Source organism: Tenrec ecaudatus, chromosome 4, assembly GCF_050624435.1.
Source record: "Tenrec ecaudatus isolate mTenEca1 chromosome 4, mTenEca1.hap1, whole genome shotgun sequence".
Classification (NCBI taxonomy): domain Eukaryota; kingdom Metazoa; phylum Chordata; class Mammalia; order Afrosoricida; family Tenrecidae; genus Tenrec; species Tenrec ecaudatus.
Window position 1 is genome coordinate 56,512,380 of NC_134533.1, and position 25,484 is coordinate 56,537,863.

Here is a 25,484-nt window from a genome sequence, read left to right on the forward strand (position 1 = left end):
AATGGCCCATTGAGGAGGTGGGCAAAGGACTTGAACAGAAGTTTCACAAAGGCAGAAATCTGAATGGCCAATAAACAATATGATCATTACCCATAAGAGAAATGCAAATGAAAAAAACTGAGGTACCACCTAACACCCTCAAAGATAGCCCAATTCAAAAATATCAGAGAGCAACAAGTGTTGGAGGGGCTGTGGGGAGAAACTCTCATCCACTGCTGGTGGACCTGTAGGTATGTACAGCCACTATCGAGGTCAATTTGGTGATATCTAAAACAGATGGAAATTTAGCTACCACACGACCCAGCAATTCTTCTGCTGGGCATATACCCAGAAGAGGCAAGAAACAAACCATGGCCAGACATCTGAGCTCCAATGTTCATTGTGGCACAGTTCACAATTACAAGAAGTTGGAAACAACCCAAGTTTCTATCAACAGATGAATGGATTAAAAAACTGTGGTAAAAACATACAATGGAGTACTACACATCCCTAAAAAGCAATGAATAACGCATGAAGCATATTGCCACATGGGAAGAACTGGAGGAAATTATGCTAAGCAAAGTAAGCCAAGCACAAGAGGACAAGCACAACATGAGTTTTCTGAGGTAAATTTTAAAAAGCAAAAGGGGCATGGGAAAAGTCTACTGTATACATACATTACTGGGGTGAGCTACAGGTAGTATGGCAGGGGCCAGACCAAATCCAGGGATACATAAAAGGAGGGGGGGAAAGACATGGGTAGTGGGGGAACAGGGCACTAACCCACCCAAGGGAAGGGTATTGTTTCTATCTTCACAGGGAAAGAGGGACCAGACTTCAATTTGGTGCTCTAAGATGTAAATGCAATATATGGGCATGAAGCAGGGAACCAGTGGAGAGGTCTGAGGGGCTGGCCCCAATCCCAACTACATGTTGTGGTGACCCCCCCAACCACAAAATGATTTTCGTTGCTACTTCAGAACGGTCATTTTGCTACTGTTATGAATCAGGTGACCCCTGTGAAAGGGTCGTTCCACCACAAAAGGGGTTGTGACCCACAGGTTGAGAACCACTGGTGTAAGACATGGAAAAAAATTTTCTTTTAATTATCAAGGGTTCATGAGGGAGGGAGGGTGTCGGGGAAGAGGGAAAACGAGAAGCTGATACCATGGGCACAAGTAGAAATAAAATGTTTTGAAAATGATTATGGCAACAAATGTACAAATATGTTTGACACAATGTATGTATGTATGTATGGTGATAAGAGTTGTAACGAGCCCCCAATAAAATAAATTTAAAATATATGAAATAATGGAGACATTACATAGTTTTGAATGAAATTATTTAGTATTATAAGGACACTGAGCTTCTCCATATTCATTTATAAATTCAATGCAATTCTAAATAAAAAGTAACCGGGTAATTTTTATGGCAGCAATTCTGTGGACTTTGAAAAAGAAGTGCAAGAGGGAAGAGGAACTTGCTCTAATCTAGCAAACATCATGACACACTTCTGAGAAGCATTATAGACATCTAAGATCTTGGCTAACATTGGTGCTACGATGAACATCTATGATGATAACATGTAAGAACAGACAAGATGAGAATGTACTACGCCTAGAAGAACAAAGCGCTTGCAAAGCTGAGTAAGATCAAGTATTATCAGAGATGTGAAGAACAGGAATTCTGCGCACTTTTTGATGATGATGATGATGTTAAAATATTTATGGTCTCTGTTCTTAACTGACAAGAACTTGGAGAGAAATCTGAAGTATTTATTCAAAATAAATATACATAATCCCTATGACCTAGCCACATATTTCCCAGATAGGTAGATCTAGGAAACAATTGTCTGTCTATCTCACAGTCAACAGAGGTACATGGATATGTGTTCACCAAACATTTTTTAGATTTTGCCGCTGAAGGCAACTTAGATGTCCATTTCTGGCTATACAATCTATGGAATAATATGTACAATTAGACTGCTCTGAACAAGACCCCATTAGAAAGCCCTTGGCACTTTGGATGTGGGTGCCTTGGAGTGGGAGAAAAAAAGGGGGCTCAAACTCAAACTCATCAAGAAGCCCGGGCTTACTGGTTGGATAGACATTGGTGGAACTGCCAAGACTCTTCAGAGCTGGGACAGGACTCACCTCCATGGAAGAACAGTGCTCAAGAGCCGTGTTTCCTCAAGGACACTGTTCAGAGGGGTAGGGAAGAAGGAGGAAAAGAAACAGGAAACACAGAGAGGAAGTGGGATAATCGACTGGTGCAATGAGGGCGCTGCAGTGGATGGGGTGAATCGGAATGTTTTTTGCATTTTCTTGAATGTGGAACGATAATAAATCTTCACCCAATTAAAAAAAAGTTTTTAAAAAGAACAGTTAGGTGCAATGAACTAGATGTATCGACAGCAACATAGATAGATCTTTGAAAAAATACAATGCCACGTGAAAAGGTGTAAAGAAACAGAACGAAAAATGTAGCTCAGTGGCACTTACAGGAAATGAAATACAGAAAAGCCAAAGATGTCTTATTAGGTTCCGTGAGCTGGAGCAAATACAAAGACATGCACGCACACCGAGAATGGATCTGGAAGAGGAATGAAAGTAGGGAATAAGGTGAATGTGATCAAACAAAAAGCAAGTAACGCCAGAGGGTGGTACCTGGACCAGTGGTGCTAGTGTGCTACGAAGGGACAAGCATGAGTAGCCTGTCCCTGGGATCCTGATAAGTAAACATATACGAGGCTGTATACATTTGAAAGTCCCAATTCTATAATTACAAAAGGCAGAAATTATATGTACCACATTTTCCTACCCAAACAAACTTAAGAACAAATATATAAACTCAAAATCCCTGACTACATGGAAATTTAAAAATACCCTGCTAATTAACAAGTGTGTCAAGAAGACAAAGTGCACATAGGCAGACTATTAAGAAAGTGATGAAAATGAGTACTACATATTACGGTCCCTAGGAGAGGCCCAGAGCTCCACGCAGAGGAAAATTCACGGCGTTAAGTGCATTTATTATTAATAAAAAGAAAAACGAGAAGTAAACAATATAAACATTCACCAAAGGAACAAAAGGACAAACCTAAAGAAGGAGGCGGGGAAATAGCTCTATATAAGAGCAGCTACATAGAAATGAGGAAAAGCAATAGCATAACTTAATAAAACACACCAATTCTATTAGGGAAAACCAACCGAGGTACAGTACGTCAAGAAGTCAGGGAGAATTCGCGTCTTGTCCTTTATGGGTGCATGGGGGAGAGTATGGAAATCAGAATATAAATGGCTGATCTTAAAGGAAAGAAATGAAATTCTAACCAAACATGAAAGACAGCCCGGATCCATCAGTAAAAGTGATGAGGCAATTCGGAGAGACCTGAGGGGCGAGAACGGGGAAAGTACTCATGGGTGTGGTCATACTTTCAAGTATGAATCACCAATAGGTATCGGTAGGTTTTCATGAACCGATGGATTCCCCAAGGCTAATCTAACCGTGAGGCTGCCGTGGTGGGTCCGTGGTACTTTCTGTGTGAGACGTAGGTTGTCGTCCTGGTTAATGTCCCTCTGAGCTGCCAAAAGAAAACCACACAACCAAACCCACTGCTCTTCAGTCAACGCCGATTCATGTTGACGCTGTTTGCGCCGATTAGAACTGTGTTCCCCAGAGTCGGGGGGAAGCAGATCACCACTTCCTTCTTCCAAGGAACTTTTGGGGGGCGGGGGGCGTTTAAACTGCCAATCTTCCATTTGGTGGTCAAGCACTTTCCTGTTTGCAGCACTCGACGCGGCAGTGGATGACCATTAGACCAATAATAATGCCTCTTAGTGGATCTGACTCCGAGGGACCCACAGGACAGAGCAGGACTTCCCCTGTAGGTCTGCCAGGTTGTAAACTTCATGGGAGCAGAAAGCCTCCTCTTTTTCCTGTGAAGCAGCTAGAAACCCTAAAGCACAAAAATGAACAGCAACCAAAAAGCCTGTGCACAATACCTCGCAGCGCAGACACATGTGAGAAGTCTCCAGAGGCCTAACAACTCCTCCTGCTCCTGAAACGCGTGCTCAGACTGACACTGAGGTAGCCTGACCTTAGGTGTCAATGGGCACATGGGGATGGGAGGCAAGGCCTTGCGCTCATCTGCAGACGGAGCTTAGCGTGCAATCCATGGGGAGTTAGGGCCCTTGAGAGGGCAAACCCTCAAGGAAGACTGAAGCAGAGAGAAAACCACTGGCCCATGGAGACCATCAGAGAGCTACCTGTCTCAGCCTAGGCCCTGTCTGGACAAAAGTCTCCTCCGAGAATTTATAGCCACAGGTTTGGAGGTTGACGTTGCTGTGAGCTCACAGCATTCTGGTTCAGACCCTTTGTGCCTGTCTGTATTTCTGGATGCTTTCAGGGTGGCTCCTATCTCAATTATGCCAAAGTTTCATGGTAGTAGGCTCTTCTCACCCATTGTTCAGGGTGATTAATCGTCTTTGAATCCCTGAGGCTTGTCCTGGTTGTGTACACTGAATTGGCTTCATTCTTATGCATTGCGGGCCCTCTGGATTCCCCTGTCCTTGCTCTGCTAGGACAGCTGTCACTGAGGGCACTTTTCACCCCATCCTCCTTTTGTAGGTTTATAGCTTTTTATTCATTTAGTCTTGTGCTTGTGGGCTTTGGGGCAGGAAGAGAGCTAAATGTGTGTGTTCAACTCACATCTTTAAAGGCCTAAAGGGTCTACTTCTTTACTCTCAATTCGTGAAATAGCGAATTGTGGTCATATGACTTCCCCAGAGAGATAGAGTGAGGAGGGAAGGCGAGGGTGTGGGGTGTGTATTAACTAGTCCTTTCTTGCCCCTGCTTTCACTGAGACTGTGTAGCATGACGTGCCCATGGCAAATACTATTTCTCTGGTGCCATACTCATTTGTGACTAAACCTGATGGTGGCAGCAGGGTGGAGGCACTGCTGAGAAGTTCTGATGGGGGGAATTACTCAGCTGAAGGAGCGATTTCTCAATGAGGGAGAAAAGGAGTGGGGTTATTGTTGTTTGAATGCCTAATTTTGTTTCTGAAATTACATTGCAAGACGAGGCCCACGGTCGACAGCACTGTTCTAGGCATTGGGCTAAGGAGACCTACAAACGGCTTTCGTCTGAAATGGAGAGAAACGGAGCATTGTAAGTAGTATAAACCTAATAATTCTTCTGCAATTTGGGGGATTTAATGCCATCCCACTTAAGATTCTGACAGGGCGCCTTACAGAACTTGATGAAATGATGTCAAAAATCATTTGTAAAAATAGCAAGACAATCATATTGAAGCACATTTTAATAAGAAAGAGCACTTCCATTTCAGAGTCAGAAATCTGGTTGTCAGCTTTTAGGGTTCTCACGTTCATGGAATCTATGCCAGCATCTCTCTCTCTGAAGGGTTGCTTCCAGCCCATTCATTATCTCCGTCGCCACTTCGACCGCGTCAGTCCACGCAACTCCCAGACCCCACTCTGTGACTGCAACATCCCACTACACTGCGACCACCGCCCCATCCCAAGTCCGGCGAATCCTGTTCTGCACTCAGGAAGCACAGATGGCCCCGTTACTCTTCAACCTAACCTCTGCAGTGGCTTTTAATTGCTCATCTCCCTCCACCATCCTCCTTGCTTCCTTCAATTAATTAACTAATAACTCTTCTTTAGCAGTACCTATTGAAAGCTTTCAACATGCCAGAAGATGAGCTCAAACACCACAAAACCAAACTCACTGCCATCAAGTTGATTCTGATTCATGGCGACCTGCAGGACAGGGTAGAACTGGCCCCATGGGTTTCTGAGATGTAATTCCTGGAGGATGGGCCAGGCCCTGAGAAGTACTGGATGAAACCAGGCTTGATTACTGCCAACACGCTTGCGAGTTCAAAAGCAGCAAATAAAGTGTCAAAAACACATGAAAAGGGATCCAAGTGTGTCAGCCATTAAGTTGGTGGCAATTAAAAATAATAGATCACTTTTTATAACAACCGAATAGGCAAAATCAAAACCCAAATAGTTAAGTCCAGTCCTGGGGCATGAGGAGCCACAGACGTAGTCCCTGACGAGCAAGGCGAATGTTCTGGAGGGGAACCTGGCTGGAGGTCGCGATAACCACACCGTTGGCGTCTTTTCACCTGGAAGTCTTACTCGTGGAAAGTCCTTTTAAGCAAAGGGAGGACTGAAGCCTCGAAGCAGTTTTATTGCAGTCCTGACTCTGTCAGCAAAAGACTGGATGCGAGCCGACGTTTCTAGAAGAGTTAAATGGTCTAGAAAGAACAGGTCAATAAACTGTTCCGAGCACATCATTAAAAGATCACGAAACCCTTCTCATGACAACAGCAGGAGGAAAGTCAAATGTAAGATTTTGAAAAGGACTCAATGTAACCCAAAGGTGACACAGACTCTTCAGTGGTTCTCAACCTGTGGGTCGTGACCCCTTTGGGTGTGAACGACCCTTTCACGGGGTTGCCTGATTCTCAACAGTAGCAAAATGACAGTGATGAGGTAGCAACGAAAATGATTTTATGGTTGGGGGGGTCACCACCACATGAGGAACTGTATGAAATGGCGGTGGCATGAGGAAGGCTGAGAACCACTGGTCTACATGAATGAAGTTTGTGTTGACTTAGGAAGGACAAAAATTGCCAAGCTAGAGTCGTGGCCTTTCATACAGTGAGAGCTAGTTATTAGTATGCTTTAAAGTGAAGTGGCCCCATAGCAAAGGAAGCTGAGTTTCATTGTAAAATCAACTTGAATCATATAAAGTATCTTTTTCTACTAGACACTTATATATTGCCCAGTGGAAGGAGAAAAACAAAACAAAACAACCGGCTCTTTTGGGAAATAAAAACTTGTCAATATATAATTGTTTGATGGTATTAGAACCGATGATATAAAAAATGATATAAAAATGCTATGTAGTTTACAGGGTCTGTTGTAATAGGCGACATGGGATGCTCAGACACGTAGCCGCCCCACGCACAACAGAACAAAACACCGCGTGGCCCTGTCCTCAGTTGTTTCTAAGCCTGAGCCCATTGTTGCTGTCACGGTGTCGTCCATCTCACCGAGGGCCGTCCTCTTATTGCTGTCCCTTTACCACTCCGAGCATGATGTCCCTCTCCAGGGCCTAGTCTCTCCTGACACATGTCTAAAGCCTTTAAGACAAAGTCTCTTCATCTGTGCATCTAAGGACAACTCTGGCCATCCTTCTTCCAAAAGAGATTTGTCTGATCTTTCGGCAGTCCAGGTTACTTTCCATAATTCAGAGACATCGACCTTCTTTATGCAATGTCCAACTTTCACATGCATATGCAGCATTGGAAATTACCATGGCTTGGATGAGGCGCACATATTAGTCCTTAAAGGAACTTCCTTGCTTTTCACCACGTCAAAGTGATTCTGTGTGTGTTAGACTGGGTTGACCAAAGAAACAAACCCAGGGGCCCTCATTTGTGTGTACGAGAGAACTTTCTATCAAAGAGCAATGGTATACTAAGAAAACATCCCAGTCCAGCTCAAGTCCATAAGTCTGATATTAACCCATATGTCCGATACTAGTGCATATATTTCTCTTCAGACTCACACAGCACATGCAATGATGCCGAACGCAGGAAGATCACAGGCCAGTGGGTAGAAAGTCTTGTGAATCAAGTAGCGGTGGATGCAACTCCAGAGTTCTGGCTGCCATCAGCGTGGCTCCATGTGGCTTATCAACAAGAAGGTAAAGCAGAGAGAGAGAGTGTCCTGTGTCCAGGAAGGAAAAGAGGAAACTCCCAGAATCCTCATGAGAAGGCCATGACCGTATTGACAGGCTAGACTCCACCCCTCTAACCTATTTATCAAGTTGACATGAAATTATGTAACTACCACACCGTGCAACAGAGTTACCCAGAGCAATGCACTGTTTGATCTCTTGACAGCTGCTCCTGTGAACATTGATTGGGGATCCAAGCAAGATGAAATCCTAGACAACTCCAACCATTTTCTCCATTGAGTGCATGTTAATTACTAAAATTAATGAATAACATTTAAACAATTTCTCAGTTTTAGTTTTTAATGTGGCAAATAGTGATAGATATATAACCCATATTAATGATAATTTTTAGCATGTAAATGAGTTCTGAAAAAAAAACCACAATAAAAAAATTGACAACTTCTGTTCTAAGATCCCTCGGGAGACAATGGTATTCTCAACGACTAATAAAAGAGAGAGGGAATTGGCATTTACTGCAAAACATCTCTACATTTAATGACAAAGGCTGGTATTCAAGACAGAATCAGTCGTGGAGCGGTAAATGGGAATCCATCTATTACCTAAAAAATGGTGGACATATTCTTGAGAATTTTCAAGATCCCGATTGGATCCTTCCTGTGCTCTTCCAAATGGCTCCAGTCCCTTATGTGAACAAGCCCATCATTGTCTCTCCAAGAAAGGCCTGGCCCATCCCACGCAGTGCTGGCCATCATGACCAGATGCAGGCTGGAAATCAGCCGCCTGGGTCACAAAGAATACCACTCTGAGTTTAATGGTCAGTACACAGTAACAGGAAGGCTTTGAGCACTAAGGTGCTCCTGACCCATGCCTTGAGATTTAATTGTTTTGTATCAATGTGGAAGCTGAATAATAAATAAGGAAGACCAGATAAGAGTCGATGACTTTGAGTGTTGGCAAAGAAGATCAAGAGCATCACGCACTGCCAGAAGAACAGACAAATCTGTCTTGGAGGAATTCTCCTGAGAAGTGAGATTTTCTCTCTCTCATATTTTGAACATGTCATCCATCAGATGACACCAAGTCTTCGAAAAGAATATCGTACTTTGGAAAGTTGAGGGTCAGGAGGTGCAGTGCACAGTGGCTGCAACCATAACAATTGTGAGGAAGTGGCAAGGCTGGGCAGTCTTTCCCTCTACTGCATGTGGGGGTCGCTATGGGTGAGAGCCGACACAATGGGACCTAACAACCACACTGGGAAGGCATCTGACACTCTCAGGCACTAAGGACCAACCTGGAGCATGCCAAGTTCTTGTCCTGTGCCCGCCCAAAGGGCTCCAGTAGACTCGTGAAGAAGTAATTACCGAATAATGTGATAAAGGCTCTTCCGTACACAATTGTGAACTTTTCCCAACCAAAAATGAGAAAAAAATCCGATATGTAATACCGGACAGTGGAACAATCATGTGGAATCTGGAACAGATGCCTGCTGTGTTTATTAAGAGAAGCCTAGCAATTTCACAGAAATTCTGTTAGATTTGGGCTTGATTTGGCCCAAAGGCCCAGAAACAATGGTTCCATATGCACCCTCACCCCCTCACCCTATTCTGGGGGGAAGAATTCTGGGAAATGACAGTCACAGAACAGAAAAGAACAAGAAACTCCTTAGAATGACAAAAGACAAATAATGAGTCCTTAACATTTTATTTCTCTAGGTTAGTGGGTTAGAAGCCGTGGGGAAAATTTTCCATTGTAGTTGTTCCAAGTGGGTTTTATCTGCACCCCCCCCCCACCCGCTCCAGCCTGGTTCAAGTTTACTCACGCAAGTGTTCCACACCAGCTGAAGCCCATCAGGCCCAATCCCAGAGTAGGAAGATTGTGAGAGTATGAGGTTTCTCAGATCCCAAGCCTTGATTACATGTGGGTAAAATTAAGCAATAGTCCTCTGGATGTGCCATGAAATGTTGGCGGCGCCTTTGAGTGGGCGACGGGGAAAGCACAGACGTCTGTGTTGGCCTGGGAAGACTCAGGCGGCCCCCCAACCACGTGTCCTTCTATCCCCTTTTCCCTTGGGGCGTAACACACATCCCTCTTTTTAATCTCTCTCTCCATCCTGTTCTTCCAGCTGAAGCAACTCCAAAGTGAAATGACCAAGAAGGAAATAAAAAATGAGCTGGCAAACACGGACATCCTGCCACCCAGTGAGAATGACTGGGAGACATCCGGTTCTAAGGTAATCCAGGCCATTGGACAAATCTGGAGTTGAATCTTAGATCTATGACGTACATTAGGCTGTCTCGTGACATTTCTCTGTTCACCAATGATCTAGCCACACCCACCAAGAAACGGCTGGTTTATCTTAGAGATTAAATGATGAACCTTATGTAAAACATCTCCTTGCACACTTAAGCCTGTTATCCAGTGACTGGAATGATTCGAGTAGTCACTCTCCCCTCTAGCCGCTGGGTCACTCGAGGACGTGGGCTGTCCCCCTTTGTTGTTGTTGTGGAGTGTTATATCTTCGGGATGGTGTGAACAGTCAACTAGCTCAGATAACTGACTGGCTGCAGGTTTGAGTCCACCCAGGGGCACCTTGGAAGACCTCTTCCTAAAATAAGCCATTGAAAGCTCTCTAGAACACCATTGTACCCTGAAACACACGGGGAGGCTAGGAGTTGGAATTGAATGAACTGCAACTGTTTATTTTTTAAATTATATTACCGGGGCATAACATGATGCCTGGCATAGGTCAGGGCTTCGTTGAGACTGTTATGTGCTGGAAAGGAGTTAGTAGGGTATTAATTATCTACTCCCAAGTAGCAAGTTTGTGATCTCCCTGCATCTCTCATGGATTTGATATTGGCTCTGTGGAGCATCTGAAGCCTTGGTGGCACAGTCAATTACAAGCTGAGCTGCAAACCACAAGCCCAGCAGTTCGAAAGCACCAGTCTCCCTGCAAGAGAACGACAAGGCTTTCTATGCCTGTCTCAGGAACCTAAGGGGCCGTTCTAGACTGCCCTGTAGACTGGATGGCAGTGAGTTAGAGTGTTTGAAAGATCTGGAGCACAGCATTAGGAAAGGGTCTAGCCTCAGCAGGGAAAGGGTGTGCTGACCGATGACTCACATCTGCCACGAATGAGGATGCTGAGCATGTGGCGACCTTGGTCTGTGGAACCAAGAGTGAGTCCCTTTGGCAGCTATTTCTAGCACAAAGAGACCTGTTGTGTAATCCGTGGACAGAGCCATTAAGGAGGGCTGAGGCTGCTCAATGCCTGACATGTAGATAAGCAGGATAAACTCAGCAACCCTTTTCGAATCACATCGGAATGTACTCACAACAATGCTATGGGAAGAAGTTAAAAGCATTCGCGCCTCTCTCTGCCAGTCTCAAATAATTCACTGACTTGGAGTGTAGGTGGCATGAGTCATTCCATAAGAGCAGGCTGACCTGCTATCCTCCCACCCTCTGGTGGCTCCCAGGGGCAGACACACTCTGCAATGCTCTTTTCCCAGCCCATCAGGGGAGGGCTTTACTCACGAGGGTAGTCCTTGGGGTGCATCTTCTCAGACCAATTCCCATAAAATGTGAGTCGGTACTTGGCAGTTCCACAGGCGCAGCAGTCTAAGATTGGCTTGTCAGTCACCCCATCTAAGGCAGGATCTGTAAGAGGGAGGAACGTCAGCACCTGAGGCGGAAACAGCGGGCAGTGTTTAAGGCAGCAGCACCTTCCTCTCACCCAGAACCCTTCAGAAAAGAAGGCGGGGTGCAGTTTTCACGGAGTAATAAGACAGAACCTGATTAATACTTGAGTTCTAAGGGATTTTTTAATACCTGTAAATATGGTCATAATGTTTTTGAAGTAAAGAAAAACAGGACGACTTCCTTTCATAATCCGAGGAGACCTGTGGGACCAACGGGGCAGAATATTTTGAGAGGTGACTATCTTGGGGCACCAGGGGTAATGTTTGACTCCAGTCTCCTTTCTGGGTCCGGGTCTCCTTGCCTGTCCACCGCCCCCCCCCCCGCCCCCGTGGGATCTCAGCATCAAATTTTAAGAAGGATGCATATATGAATATTTTCTCCAAGAATTATCTCTGTCACCTTGAAGGAGAGCAGGGAAGACAAGTGCAGAGATGTGACCGACTGTTGACCGTGAAAAAGGAGTGCTCAAGAGAGAGGCACAGGTCTGTCATCATGTCACTTCTTGTCAAGCTTTCTGAGGCGTTCCTGGGCCGAGGGAGTTTGGAAATATGCTCTTAAGTTCAGGTTTACTTCTGAGTATAGACACAGCCAGGAAAACCTTAAGGAGATTCCCTCTCCACCCCCATTTTTAGCTGTGAATAGCTGATAAGTGGGGAAAGCGAGATTACATGAATACATTCAGTATTTCCGATCATCAAGCCCACACCCCTAACTGTGCATTGTTGCTTTTAGTCTGGCTTCCGGAGAGATGAAAACAATGACTACAGATGCAACCTGCTTCAAGTGCTTTTCCTTCCATGCCTCGAGCTGTATTAATATAAATGCTCTCTTCTTTCTTTTTTTTCTTTGGTTGCAAGTTGGACATTTATTCTACAATATTGTACAAAGAACAGTGACAATGGGCATAAACATCTTTCTGCGTGCCAGGAAGAGTGCTTTTTGAGTCTAGTCTTTGGAATTTTCCGGCGTCATTTGGTTTGGGAAGGCAATGTCAGTGGTGGGTGGAAGAAGTCGAATCTGGGCTCTAGGATGGAGCCCAAAATACAGGGCACTGTACCAATAACCACAAAGGACCCAGTCTCCCTATCCTTTTCTATCTATCGCCTAATTTAGCGATAATCATGCCAAGAGACGGGCACTTTGATTATGCCCACTTTACAGATCAACACACTGAAGTGGACTGGGTAACTCCTTCAAGGTCACAGGGTTAGGAAGGGTAGGCAGGACTAGAGTGCAGGCCCTTTTGAATCCAGAGTCCATGCTGTCCAGCTCTGCGCCATATTACCCCCAGGAAGACGGTCCCTCGCCAGGTGTGTGGTGACACTAGAGATAGAAAAAAAAGGTTTTGTTGTGGTTTCTAGTTTTGCTATTTCATGGGCACTTCAAAAATTACCTCCCTACCTCGCTCTGAAATTTCTGAACAGCCCCAGAGACGTCCGAAATAATCTAAAGCAGAAATCACTGTTTAGCTCCTTCTTGGACTGTTGGGAGAGGCCAGAGTATTATTATTGGGGGGGGGGGGGTCCCCTCTGTTGTATGTGCAAGAAGGTCAGCTTTCCTTTCCTGTGTGAACCACCTGCAGAGCTAAGGAAACAAGTCCTGTTCAATGTACATGTTTTACAACCTTCCCCCCCCCCCAAAAAAAAAGCAAACCCAAACCCATCCTATCAAGTTGATTCTGACACAGAGCACTGCAATATAGAGCTGATGGGGCTGTAAATCTTTACAGGAGCAAACAGACTCGTCTTTCTCCATTGGAGCTTTGAACCATCAACTATGTGGTTATCAGTCCAGTGTTTACCTGACAGCGCCACCAGGCTCCACATGTGTAGTAAGCCAAACTCACAGCCATCAAGTCGATTCCTACTCATAGTGACCGTGTACGACAGGGCAGAACTGTGCTCTGTGAGTTTCTGAGAGAGTAACTCTCGAAGGGAGTGAAAGACCTTGTCTTTCTCCCACTGAGGAGCTGGTGGTTTCAAACTGCTGATCTTGCTGTTAGCAGCCTTATGTTTAACCACTGCACCATCATGGTTCTTTCATTTTAAAGCAGGTAGCATAAATCAGCATCTTCTCAAGATTTCTTCTTTTGCATCCTCATTCTAATAAATTGTGCTATAAAACAAAACAAAGCTAAATCAGGGGTTCAAAACTAAGCGATACAAGCTATGCTTTCGACTGTAACGTCACCTGGGGCTATTAAATGAGGAACCAAGGATTTTTTTTTCCCAAAGATTGATAGTTTTACCTTCTCAAAAATATGGGTAGTAAACTTCAAGATCTTTCTAAGGCCACAGAAGTGCACACTCACAATACACCTATTAGAATTCTAAAGGAAAATGTATTTCCGATTAAAAAAAAATAAATGTTTAGGTTTGAACTAGAGGAGCCCTGGTGGCTTAGTGATTGTGAATTGGGCCGCTAACCACAAGGTCAGCAGTTCTAAACCACTACCTGCTCCTCGGGAGAAAGAGGAGACTTTCTGCTTCCATGAAGAGTTCATGGTCTCAGAAACCCACAGGGCCAGTTCTACCTTGGCCTATAGGGCCACAGTGAGTCACAATAGACTTGAGAGCAGTGAGAAGTTTGAAATAAAAAAATAAACAAAACCAAACAGGTATGCTAGTTGCTACTGACAAAAAAAATCTTATAGGGCCATGGATAAGGGAAGTTAGAGCAGCAGAGCGTAAGGTCCCTTATGGTGATATTAGGTCCTGGAGCATCTCCTGACGGACCCTTCTTGCCCAGCTCTACACATCCGTCTTACACTTCCTTTTCTCCTCTCTCCCTCTATGCTTTGCCTTCGTCCTGCTTTCTCTCTTCCCTGCTTTGTCCTTTATCTTTCCCTCGCGTTGTCTCCCCCTTAGATGGCCGTGACCTGGCATGCGTGTGCACATCTGTTTAGTACTATTCCGTTCTGGATCAGACTAAATTCTCCTCTGCTCTCAACTGTGAACAAATGTTTTATGGTGCTTTAAAACAAACAATACATGGCTCTAGTTTTTCATCTATACAGTTCTTAATTTTCCCCCTGTGGATTAGTGACTTCAATGGGGGGGGGGGAATAACAGGTACATGATTTTCTCTCTTGTGCCTTGACAGAATTGATTCGACTCAACACGAAGGCCCTAGTGAGAGCTAGAGATAATGAAGTGGGCGTATACCTTTCAGAAAAGTCTCTGTGTTCTATGTTTGTATCTCAAAGACGTTCTTAGTGTAACCTATTTTGCTAATGCATTTCATTGCAGGTCTGCTGTCACTGGGGCCATCTACAATGACACCTAGTAATCCCACAGCTCAGGTCCTGCTGGGTCATCTTTTGGCCACTGAGTTACCTAGGGTCAGTGAGAAAGAGAAAGACTCTCAAGGAGATGGATTGACACGGTAGCTGCAACAACGGACTCAAACATCCCAATGCTGATGAGGACGAGGCGATGTTGTGTTCTGGACACAGGGTTGCTATGAGCTGGCGCCTAACAACAACAAGTTGCCCTTGAAAGCAGTCTTCTGATCCAGATGCATTTGCAATCATTTTGCTAGAATTTCTTTCCGTCTGTTAAGTGATAGCTTTTTGCAAGGCCATTTTATTGACACTGTCTTTGCAGAATTGTAGCATATTCACAGCTTAGACAAAGGCTTGGAACAACAAGATGGAATCACTGGAAAGTGCACTTTAGTTCATGATTGTTGTCGGTACACAGGGGTGCTAGCGAAAAGCTCCAATCCAGGAAATAAGCTTGTCTTCTGATAGTCACACGAACAGAACCAACCACAGAGGTACCTGACTATGGGCACAGGCCAGGAGCTGGCCTGTAAATGTGTGACTCAGAATATTCAGACCTCTAACTCAGGTAGCTAGTGGCATAGTGGTTAAGCATTGAGCTGCAATCATAAAGGTCAGCAGTTCGAAACCACCAGCTGCTCCTCGGGAAGAAAGATGCGGCTTTCTACTCCCATAAGCAGTTACAGTCTCGGAAACTCACAGAGGCAGTTCTACCCTGCCCTATGGAACTGCTAGGAGTCAGCAGACTCGATGGCAGTGAGTGAGGACCCAGGGTTCCTAGGTACTGTCTCACAGAGGGAGGACAGGAATATGGTTGTCATTCCAAAATCAAGATCCTTGCCTCTAAGGAGCACGTACTTCTTCTAAGACATCTCAGTTGAGATGTTCCCTGTTTGGAGAAAGGCTGCATGTACTTCAGAGCAACAGAAGGACCCCCCCATGTCGGGAAAGGTGACTTCGTCTCTCGGCCTGGGGCAGATATGGCCCTCATATGGGCGATCTAAATCTCTCTGCCTTTTCTGTAGCAAGCAACTGTTTCGGACCCAGTTTCTGCTTTTGCTCATCTATAGGGAGACAACACAGTGATCTGCCAATGATGCAAGCTATGAAATGGAGAGAGAGTTCCTTTGAGAGAAGAATGATAAACGCACTTGGCTGCTAACCAAAAGGTTAGTGGTCTGATTTCAACCGGTGGCCCCTGGAAAGGGAAGCCCGGAGATCTGCTTCAGAAAAATGAGTCAGAAGCCCACTGGGGCACAATTCTCCTATGACACACACGGGCATGAATATGTGAGTATATTTGCTCCTTGCTGGAAAGTCAGTAGGTAAGGGCACTGACTCTGGAGACACCCGACTTGCAGTCAAGCCTTGCTTTCAACCATGAGCTCTATGACATTGCGCACGAGATGTAAAACCTTGTGCCCAGGATCCTCATCTGCAACATACGGATGTTATAAAGAGTTGGGCCAATGGCATGATTAATGCGTGTGAAATGTTTAGAACAGGGCCTGGGTTATGGCCAGAACAAAAAATACTCTCTGCCATTGAGTTAAGGCTGACTCATAGCACCCCGGCGAGTTGCTGACCCTGTGATCATTTATGGGAGTAGAAAGCCTCGTCTTTCTCCCTTGGAGCTTCTGGTGGTTTTCAATTGCCGGCCATGACGATCACAGCCCAATGCGTAACCACTACACCACCCGGGCTCCTCGAACTAAGCAACATTAGTGGTGATTTTCTCAGGAGACCTTTATCAACCTTTCTTTTCTTTAGTGTCTATGCCAGATAGGATCGTTTCTTCTTGAAACATTTATTGCTCGAAAGGCAAATCAAGATTCGCAAAGGTGAATAGGCATGAGCTAGTTAAGATGGATAACAACAGAAGGCTCCCTCTCTATTTGTCAATTCTCTAATAACTTATAAATACATTTAGATCATTAAGTATTTAGTTTTATGGCAGACTAATCAATCAGTGTTCAGATCCAGCTGACAAGAGCTGGCACTCGTTTACTGTGTGCCCAGGGAAGAAGGCCCGGTATTGACAGACATTAAGTCAGATGGGCACCTGGCTAGAAAGGGCAGAAGCAGAATTCAAACCTGGCCCCCATACCCACTGTCATCTTGAATGGATTCTGACTCATAGCAACCTTGTAGGACAGGTAGAAATGCTTCTTATTGGGCAGGCAGCAGTATCTTTCTTTAGCGGAGCAGCTAGTGGGTTTGAACCACCAACCTTGTGATTAGCAGCCCAATGAGTATCCCATAGTGTCACCAGGGCTCCTCAAATCCCAGCCTAGGCCTATCCTAAATCAAGGCCACTCGTCTAATGTCGGTATCTTTTTGTTAGCGTATCTTCACCCCAAGGAGTAGAGAGGTTGATGGGCTTGTCCAAGTAAGGTCTGGATTTGCCATCGTGGTGAAATCACAAGGTCAACATCCCCTTTGCATTCCCATCCCCTGCTGGTCTTCCCTGGAGAAAATTCTCCCACATTGCCCGGACACCAAACAACTTCTACTGCAGTGAGCATTCCAGAGACCCATTACAGGCTTTATAAAGGTGCACAATTGCGCATTCCTTAATTAAGTCCTGTGAATTATTCTAAGGAACCTCTTCAGAATAATCACTGTTTCACAAAAATAAGAAGACGATACCAATATAGGTACATTATCTTCCACCCAGGGAATCAAGCCGAGTAATGAGAGCTCACGGCGGATCCAATTATCTGGAGCACACAGCCAGATTAAAAATCGGAGCTACTTAAGGCAACAGAATTCAGAGGCGCCCACGAAGCCCCGTGGCCTCAGTTCCTCTCACAAAGGCTTGGACGGAATGGGCCACCTTCTGTCCATCTTCCGCTGCCCCAACCAGCGAGCTCTTCTTACCTTGCTCACAAAGCTTCTTGGTCAGAGAGCCCTCGTCTTGGAAATAAATGATGCGTTTCTGTACGATGCTGGCCCTGTGGGAAAGAAGACACAGCGGGGTGGTGAGGAGGGAAATTTGGGGGTCACCCCTGGTCTTTGCTTGGTCACCTTTGGGCTAGGCATCCCAGCTCCGTGTACCTCTATTTTGTCATTAAAACTTGGAGTCATGATCACACCTGCCTTGTGGGCCTGCTCCGAAGATTACATAAGAAAGCACATCATGATTGTCGGGGCTACCGAGAAAGGACTGCATAAACACTCGCTGTTTTATCGGTGGTGGCAGTGATGAAATCACGTAGGCCAGAAAGTGAACTCAGGGCATTTTCAGTCCATTTCCTCAATGATTTGCTTTCACTTTTTCTATCCAACAATGGAGGCCATTTATAGATCGGCCCATTCAAGTCATAGGAGCACGTCAAATCTCTTCCTGGTGGGAAGAAAGGAATTTAAAAATATATTTTGATTTGTTCCGAAAATGTCATTCCACATCTTTCCTGAAAGTCTAGACAAAACTGTCTCCTACATTCTGAACAAAGACAACTTCCGCTGTTACCGCTCTCTCTTGAACATGTCAGACACAGGATCTCAGAATTTGGAAAGAATATTCAGAGGTTGAAAAGTGACTTACTTTTGACCAGTGCAGGCTTTCTCTTTCATCTGGGATTGCAAAGAGAGGCCATTTCTGCGTTAACCCCCTCTGCTCATTATTTCCCGCCAGGCACCCAGAGGTGGAATCCCGAAAACCCGGTCTTCCGGTAATTTGAAAGTCAATGGCATTTAAAATTGAGACAGTGCCAAGGGACCTTGGGCCATTTCTATTGATTTTCTTTGGCAGTGTGACTCAATCAGAGGGTAATTTTCACTCCCATTTGCCGTATTTAGGAGATCAAGTGATCCTAGGACTATATTACAGAGTCCCTGGATGATGCAAACCTTGACATACTTGGCTGCCAATTGCAAGGTTGGAGATTCAAATTCACTCAGAGGCACCTGAGAAGAAAGGTCTGGTGATTTACTTCCTAACCACTGGAAGCCCCATGGAGTGCAGTTCTACTCTGACACGTGTGGAGCTGCCACAGGTCAGCATGGGGTTGCCGCAACTCAGACTCGATCCAGAGGTAACTGGTGGTGACTCTGTTACAGTTGACTGTGGGGACCAAGTGATAGCGTCACAAGGTCTTCCTTTTGTCCCATCATCTCAGCCCCAGGAATGGGCCCAAGTGTGCGTGACTCTGCTGAGGACAGAGTCATTTCTGGATGGCCCGGGCCAATGCCAAGATGCCTTTCCAGAGAAAGATTTACTTTCCCTGCGGCCCTTGCACGAAGGAATACAATTCAGACAAGCCGACAGATGTCTTTTATGTTCTTTCCCTCCCCAAGAGAGACGAGATGGTGAAACAAATAAATGAAATATGCTTCTTGTCTACACAAAGCTACTTTGATCATTTATCCCTTCTATTGATCATTAAGCTGGACACTTTCTTCACACCAAGAGAATAACACTTCACCCCCAAGCCACACATCCTTTTTCAGAGCATCCCATAATCTACAATAACGCCTTCCCTAATATTCCCCACACAGAGAAGTGCCTCCGGGACTCCCATGCAGGACTGTGAGTAGACCCTGGGAACTGGGAACAGGGTCCCCATTTGGCTCCAACCAAAGGCTCTTGCCATCACCCTCATTTCAATCAAAGTTGCCTTTCCTCAACTGGTTATGTGAGAGTAAGTTAAAAAAAAAGTATTGCTATAAAATCATAGACACCTTTATTTGAAAAAAATATCAAAATATGAAGCTATTGTCTGTTTCTTGACATCTCTTCAATCCAGGTCTATATACTTCTGAGCGCTGTGTTTCCATCTCTCCAACTCTTCTCCAAAGAATTCTGTGTGCTTCAATGTATACCACGCCAAAGGGGCAGTTTCCTCATCCTTCAGGGACTCAAATCATGTTCCTCTTAAATGCCCTTTGAGTGTGGGAAACAAAAAGAAGTCTGAAAAGGGAGATCATGGCTGTAGGGTGGATAGAGAAAAAAATTTTCTTATTGACCCCTCCCCACCTTCCTTGCTACTACTCTCAAAGAATGAACAGGTGCATTGTTGTGGGGAAAATCTTTCTTGATACAACTTTCCTGGCCGTTTTTTCCCTCACTGACACAGCTTTCAATTTCCTCAAAACGTTTTCATAAGAAACCCTCATGATTGCCTGTGTTCTTCTATAAAATCTATTAAGATTGCTCCTTCAGAATCCCCCCAACCAGCCACTGTCATCTTCGGATCTGACTTCTCTGACCCAAATTGAGGTGGCCCAGCATATACTGTCGGGCATCACAGTTGGGACTGGACTGTACTTGAAAGCACCCTAAGGAGACAAGTGTATTGTTGAGAGAACCTGTCTGCAGTCAACCACGATCGCAGAGCTCTGTCTTAACACACACTGGAATAAACAGGAACATATATGAACTGGAGCCGCCAATAGCAATACTTTTTACTTCCCCTAATACTTATGGATCTATATTTCAGCAGAATTTTTTTGGGGGGGGGGCATATTTGATGGCCACAGGCTGTGGGAGGCCCCAAGGACCCAGTAGTGAACAAGACAGGTGGGGCAATTTCCCATTCTCGATGGGGTGAAATATCGAAGTACCAAGCAGAGCACCGGAGGTTCTGACTACGTTGGATTAGATTTGAAAGAGGGTGGGTACTAACTCACAGGGTCAGTGTGAGTAGGAATCTACTCAGTGCCTTTTGTTTGTTTGTTTGAGGCGATAGCATTCTCATTCCACGTAGGAGACCCAGCTTCAATTCCCAGCCAGGTGCAACTCCCAGGCTCTGGTCCATTGAGGCTGTGTGGTGCTATAGACGTGGCTCTTCCAGCTCAGCTGAACTAGGAAGAAAGGTCTGGAGATCTACTTTTGGAAGTCAGCCAATGAAAACCCGATAGATCACACAGCCCGATCCCCTCCTGCACTGAGACATCACGAGTCGTAGCCAACAAGAGCAGCAGGTGCAGGTAAGAGGGAAAGGTAGACTTTGCCAAATCCTGTGCTGGGGAGAGGAGCAGGCAGATGGAAGGACCAACAAGTTCAGCGAGGGAAGGCGCTGTGAGGTGATTTGAGGAGATGGGTCCAGGGCTGCTGGCACATGGCCTTTTCTTCCACCGAAGCCGAAGGCTCTTTCAGGAGGGCATCCTGAGGGCTGAGATGATGAGAGGTTTTTTCCCTTTTGGAAGCGAGCTTGGACGTAGAACAAAAATGGGCTATTGTGTGGTCACAGTGTGCAAAGCTCTCATGCAAATTAGATTTCGTTTCCATCAAGTTCTGTTAATACATGGTTGCAACACTGCGGATCCACGAGATGAAACACAACGTTACTATGGTATTCAAGGTTCTTCAGAATTTCTCTCAGTCACCCCTTGGGTTTTATGGTTTTATTCATCGCTGTTTCTTGCCAGACACCGTGCAGTCAGATTTAGTGAGGCTTATCCCCCTTCTGCATAACCCTGCTCTTCTTGGAGGCTTGTGCTGTCTCCTCTCCCAGAATCACCCTCCTGCTCTTTGTCCATCTGGAAAGTCTCATCATCCCTAATGCCCAGCCTGCTCTGGCATCTGCACCACATACTCTGCTGCTCCGCCTCCTGCTGTGAAAAGGACAATGGGAAAACTTGTGATTTGAAGGGATAATCACCGTTAGAAAAATTAAATAGGCCACACGTTTTCCAAAAATATGCTTGTAAAAAATGTTGGAGGCCAGAGATGGGGGCCGTGCATTTCCTATAAGATTTCTCAGCTCCTTTCACTCCTTGATGCGGAAGCATCAAGTGCTTCTTTTTCAAGAATACTCGCCATTTTCTGAGATCTTACAATGTGCCAATCAAGGAAGGCGAGGATACTTCATGTGCATTTTCTCTCATCAGCTACCCTTGATGTATGTTACAGGTCCTCAAGTTCCTCATCCTAAACCCTCAATCTTGGCCCAGATATGGCTTGAATTCAAAGTAGAAAGTTAATACGGCACATATGTCATTTCCTCATCTCCATGCAGTCAGCTCCAACTCAGAGTGTCCCTATGAACTGAAACCAACCACTGCCACCAAGTCGATTCCGACTCCCGAGGGCCCTATAGGACAAAATAGAACTGCCCCTTTGGGTTTCCTAGACTTTAAATCTTCACAGGAGTAGAAAGCCTCCTATTTTCCCCTCAGAGTGGCCGGCTGGTTCAAATCACTGACCTTACGGTTAGCAATGCAGTGCTACACTGCCAGAACTCAGGACAAAGCAAAACTGCCTCATAGCGTTTTTAAGGCTGGATTCTTTATGGCATCAGATACCACATCTTTCTACCGAAGAGTGGTTGGTGGGTTCAAACACTCAACCTTTTGGTTAGTAGGTAAGTGCTTAAAGCACTGCACTACGAGGGTCCCCTTTATACCATATAATTATGAAGGTGTTCTATGCTATAGATTATATAACCCTCCTATAATGAAGCACATCAAGATTCTGCAGCAACACGGAAAGATGTGCATACTAAGAGGGGACATCACAACAAAATTCTGTTTGGCAAACCCATCAAAATGCTTTGCTTTCAAAGGAATTGGGAAGCAGGGTGTGGCCCACAAGTTTTATCCTTATTGAACAGTGAGGATGCAGCGAGGTTCAGGAACTTTCCCAGAGAGGTGGTAAGGATTAAAGTGATTCTATCTATAAGGGAGAGTGGAGGAGACTGTGCATTTCCGTTACAGGGTGGGTGAAGAATGGGCGGCCGGAAGAACAAACAAGTCTATCTTGGAAGAAGTGCAGCCAGAATGTTCCTGAGAAATGAGGATGCTGAGGCTTTGCCTGAAATACTTTGAAAACGTTCTCAAGAGGGAGCAGACCCCAGAAAAGGACATCATGCTGAGTAAAGTAGAAGGGCAGTGAGAAAAAAATAAAACAAAAGAACCCCAGTGGCATCAACAATAGGCTCAAACACAATAGCAATTGTGAGGATGACGCAGAGCTGATGGGTGTTGCCTTCAGTGGAGCGGAAGGTCACGGGCCATTAGGAATCAGAACAGATTCAATGGCATCTAACAGCAGTAACAACATGGATATAAAGGACAACTGAAATGTAATGATGAAATGTATCCCCAAATTGAATTTCCCTGTGCTTGTTTGGATATCCCACGGAGCACACTGTGGAGAATGGAACTTGAGGGGTCGGCTTGGGATATGATCACTGGAAGCTGTCTGTGAAGAGACTGGCACACATGCTCCTGCCTGGGCTTTGTCTTTTCTTCATGGTGTGCAGATCAGCTGTAGAATAGGTGGTCCCGGTGATCTGGCTTCCATCCTGTTCAATCCCCACACTATTCAATGTCTCGTGAACGTGATGCGTCACTCAACCAACTACAGCACTGTTGTGGTCATGCTGCCTTCCCGAGGAGCCATGCTCTTAGCGAGACTCTCCCCCACAGCACTGAGTGCCTGCTCATGCCATCACTCATCTGCTGTCCTGTCTACTGAGCTAGGCTGTCAGCTTCTGGTCAGCCGGGGCTGCAGTTCCCTTATTCCTCTAGGGCGTCCTGGTGGTGCTGTGGGAGAAAGCAGGCGGTTCAAACCTACCGCCACTCAGAGGGCAAAGAGGAGGCTCTCCGCTCCTTCAGGACTGACTGTCTCAGACATCCCAAGGAAGAGTTCCAATCTCTCCTATGGGGTGGCAGCAAGTCAGAATCATCTAAGAGCAATGGGGCTGTTTATTTGGGGGATAGATATTTCCAAACTTGGATTCCAAGAGTAGGATCGGGATTGGGGGCGAAGGGAAGGATTTGAGATTGAGCTGCCCAGGAGACATGATTATGGCGATATGTCTCGTGCTTGGTTCACCCATTGCTGCCAAGTCAATTTTGCCTCAGGCCACCTTAGAGGACAGAGCAGGTCTGCCCCATAAGGTTTGAACTGCTGACCTTTATGCCACCAGGGTAGTTAGATAGATGCACCTGTCCATCAGGAGAGAGGTGAGGAGATGGGAGCAAGGATTGGGGACTCACTGGTGCATACGTAAGGAGTCCCTTGGTTGCACAAACAGTTAAGCACTCAGCTATTGCCTTAAAGGGTGGCCCTTTGGATCCAGCCAGTGGGACCTCAGAAGAAAGACCCGCTGATCTCCTTCCAAAAGATCCCAGCCATTGAAAGCCCTAGGGAGGGTGGTCCTACTCCGAAACCACCGGGGTCGTTCTGGGTAGAAACGGATTGAACAGCAATTGGTTTGTCTGGGTTTGGGCTAGGTGCATAGTTGAGGGCTGTAGCATCTGGGGTGGCTGGTACCACTCACAGAGCAAGTGTGTCGCTGGAGAGGAGAGTACAGCCGCTTGGAATGTTGGTAGGCCTACCATACCCTGGCAAATGCTCGGGCAGAGACCCAAGCCTTGGACAGGTTTGGTTGCTGAAGATGTTTCTTTTCATTCCCCGTTGGGCCAACGCCTGCAAGACTTTCTTTCATATTCTGAGCAAATACATTTCCCTCTGCGGCTTCTCTCATCAGAAGTATAAAATTCAGCTGAGATTTATAAATCACATGATAGTTCAGAAAAATAATAGCTTTACAAGATGAGAAAGCTGTTAGTAAGAATTCCCTCAGCATTTCAAAATGACAAATCTCTCCCATTCTGGGTTGCAATTTGGCAGCCCTGTTGCCCAGCAGTTCTATACCGAATGCTTCTTATCGTGAGAGAGCGTGTTAAGGAAATCTAAATTAAATTTCTCAGTATGTTAGCTTCTCAAACTTTGGGATATAAAGGTTCTAAGTATCTCACTAATGAGTCCCAAAGTCTTCTTTTAAACCTAAAGGAGCCTTTCCAGAAGCACTATTCTGAGCCTCTCCGATGTGTGTCCCTTTGAGGTTTGAAGAGATTGGCTTCCTTGCGGGCCTTTTTCCCTGGAAGAATTAGCCTGTTGGGGTGAAGCTAGAGCCCGCTAAGGTTGTGGGTTTGCTGTCTGGGGCTGTAAAGGGGCTGCAGTCCTGCTCTTACCCAAAAGGGGCAGGGAGACCTAGACAGTGAGAAGACTTGGGAGAGAACAGGACATACACAGTCAGCAGCGGGGCCGCTGTTGGAAAGAGATGATTCGGGGAAGGCGCTGAATCTAGCTTGTCACACAGAGTAAATCCTCTATGTGGTGACCACGATCGTTACCATCCCGACTGTGAAATCACCACCCCAACCAAGTGCCTGGGACATCTTAAGTGCTTCATAAACTGTAGTTGTTATTCGGATGGATTTCAGGTCTGCCTCCCTCTCCCCTTGCTTGTGGAGACAGGAGAGCGAGCACCCACCCTGGTCAGCTGCCTCTGGCAGAGACAGTAAATGGGCAAAAGGAAGCTCGAGTGTGTGGCTTTCAGATGATCTTTGCCAACTCGCTTCCCACTCCCACTCCCCACTGCCGAGCATTCCCTGACAGGCTTTGCAAAGGATCGCTATGATCTCAGGGAGGTTTTCCATCGACTTAACCTGGTTCATAATGAGGAACATTTCATCTCTTTGACCACTGAAAGAAAGAAAGAAAAAACCAAAACTCTGGAAAGATCCAGGAAACCAGCGACGGCAATAGAGTCAGGGGTTGAGGCCATCTGCCTTTTTACTCCACAGGGATGCCGGCCCAGTGATCACCTGGCTAGAGCCTCAAATGAATCAACAAACACGTAGAGTTTGCTTGTATCCCCTAGGAGCCCTGGGGGTGCCGTCCGGTAAGCCGTGGGCGCTTATTCAGTGGTTCAATCCATCAGCCACTCTTCAGGGAAAGGATGCTGCTGTCTGCTACGGTAAAGATGTACAGGCCTGGAGCCGCTAAGGAGGAGTTCTCAGCTGTACAGGGTCATGAGGCACCAG

General features: G+C 45.7%; 1 protein-coding gene across 1 annotated transcript in view; it reads right to left on the reverse strand.

Moving 5' to 3' along the window:
• SPON1 (spondin 1) overlaps nucleotides 1-25,484 on the reverse strand; it is a 355,481-nt gene that overhangs the window by 178,404 nt on the left and 151,593 nt on the right. The window contains exons 4-5 of the mRNA XM_075546022.1: nucleotides 17,583-17,656; nucleotides 11,255-11,377 (exon numbers count right to left, since the gene is read on the reverse strand). Coding sequence (XP_075402137.1) covers nucleotides 11,255-11,377; nucleotides 17,583-17,656 — 197 coding nt within the window. The remainder of the gene's footprint in view (nucleotides 1-11,254; nucleotides 11,378-17,582; nucleotides 17,657-25,484) is intronic.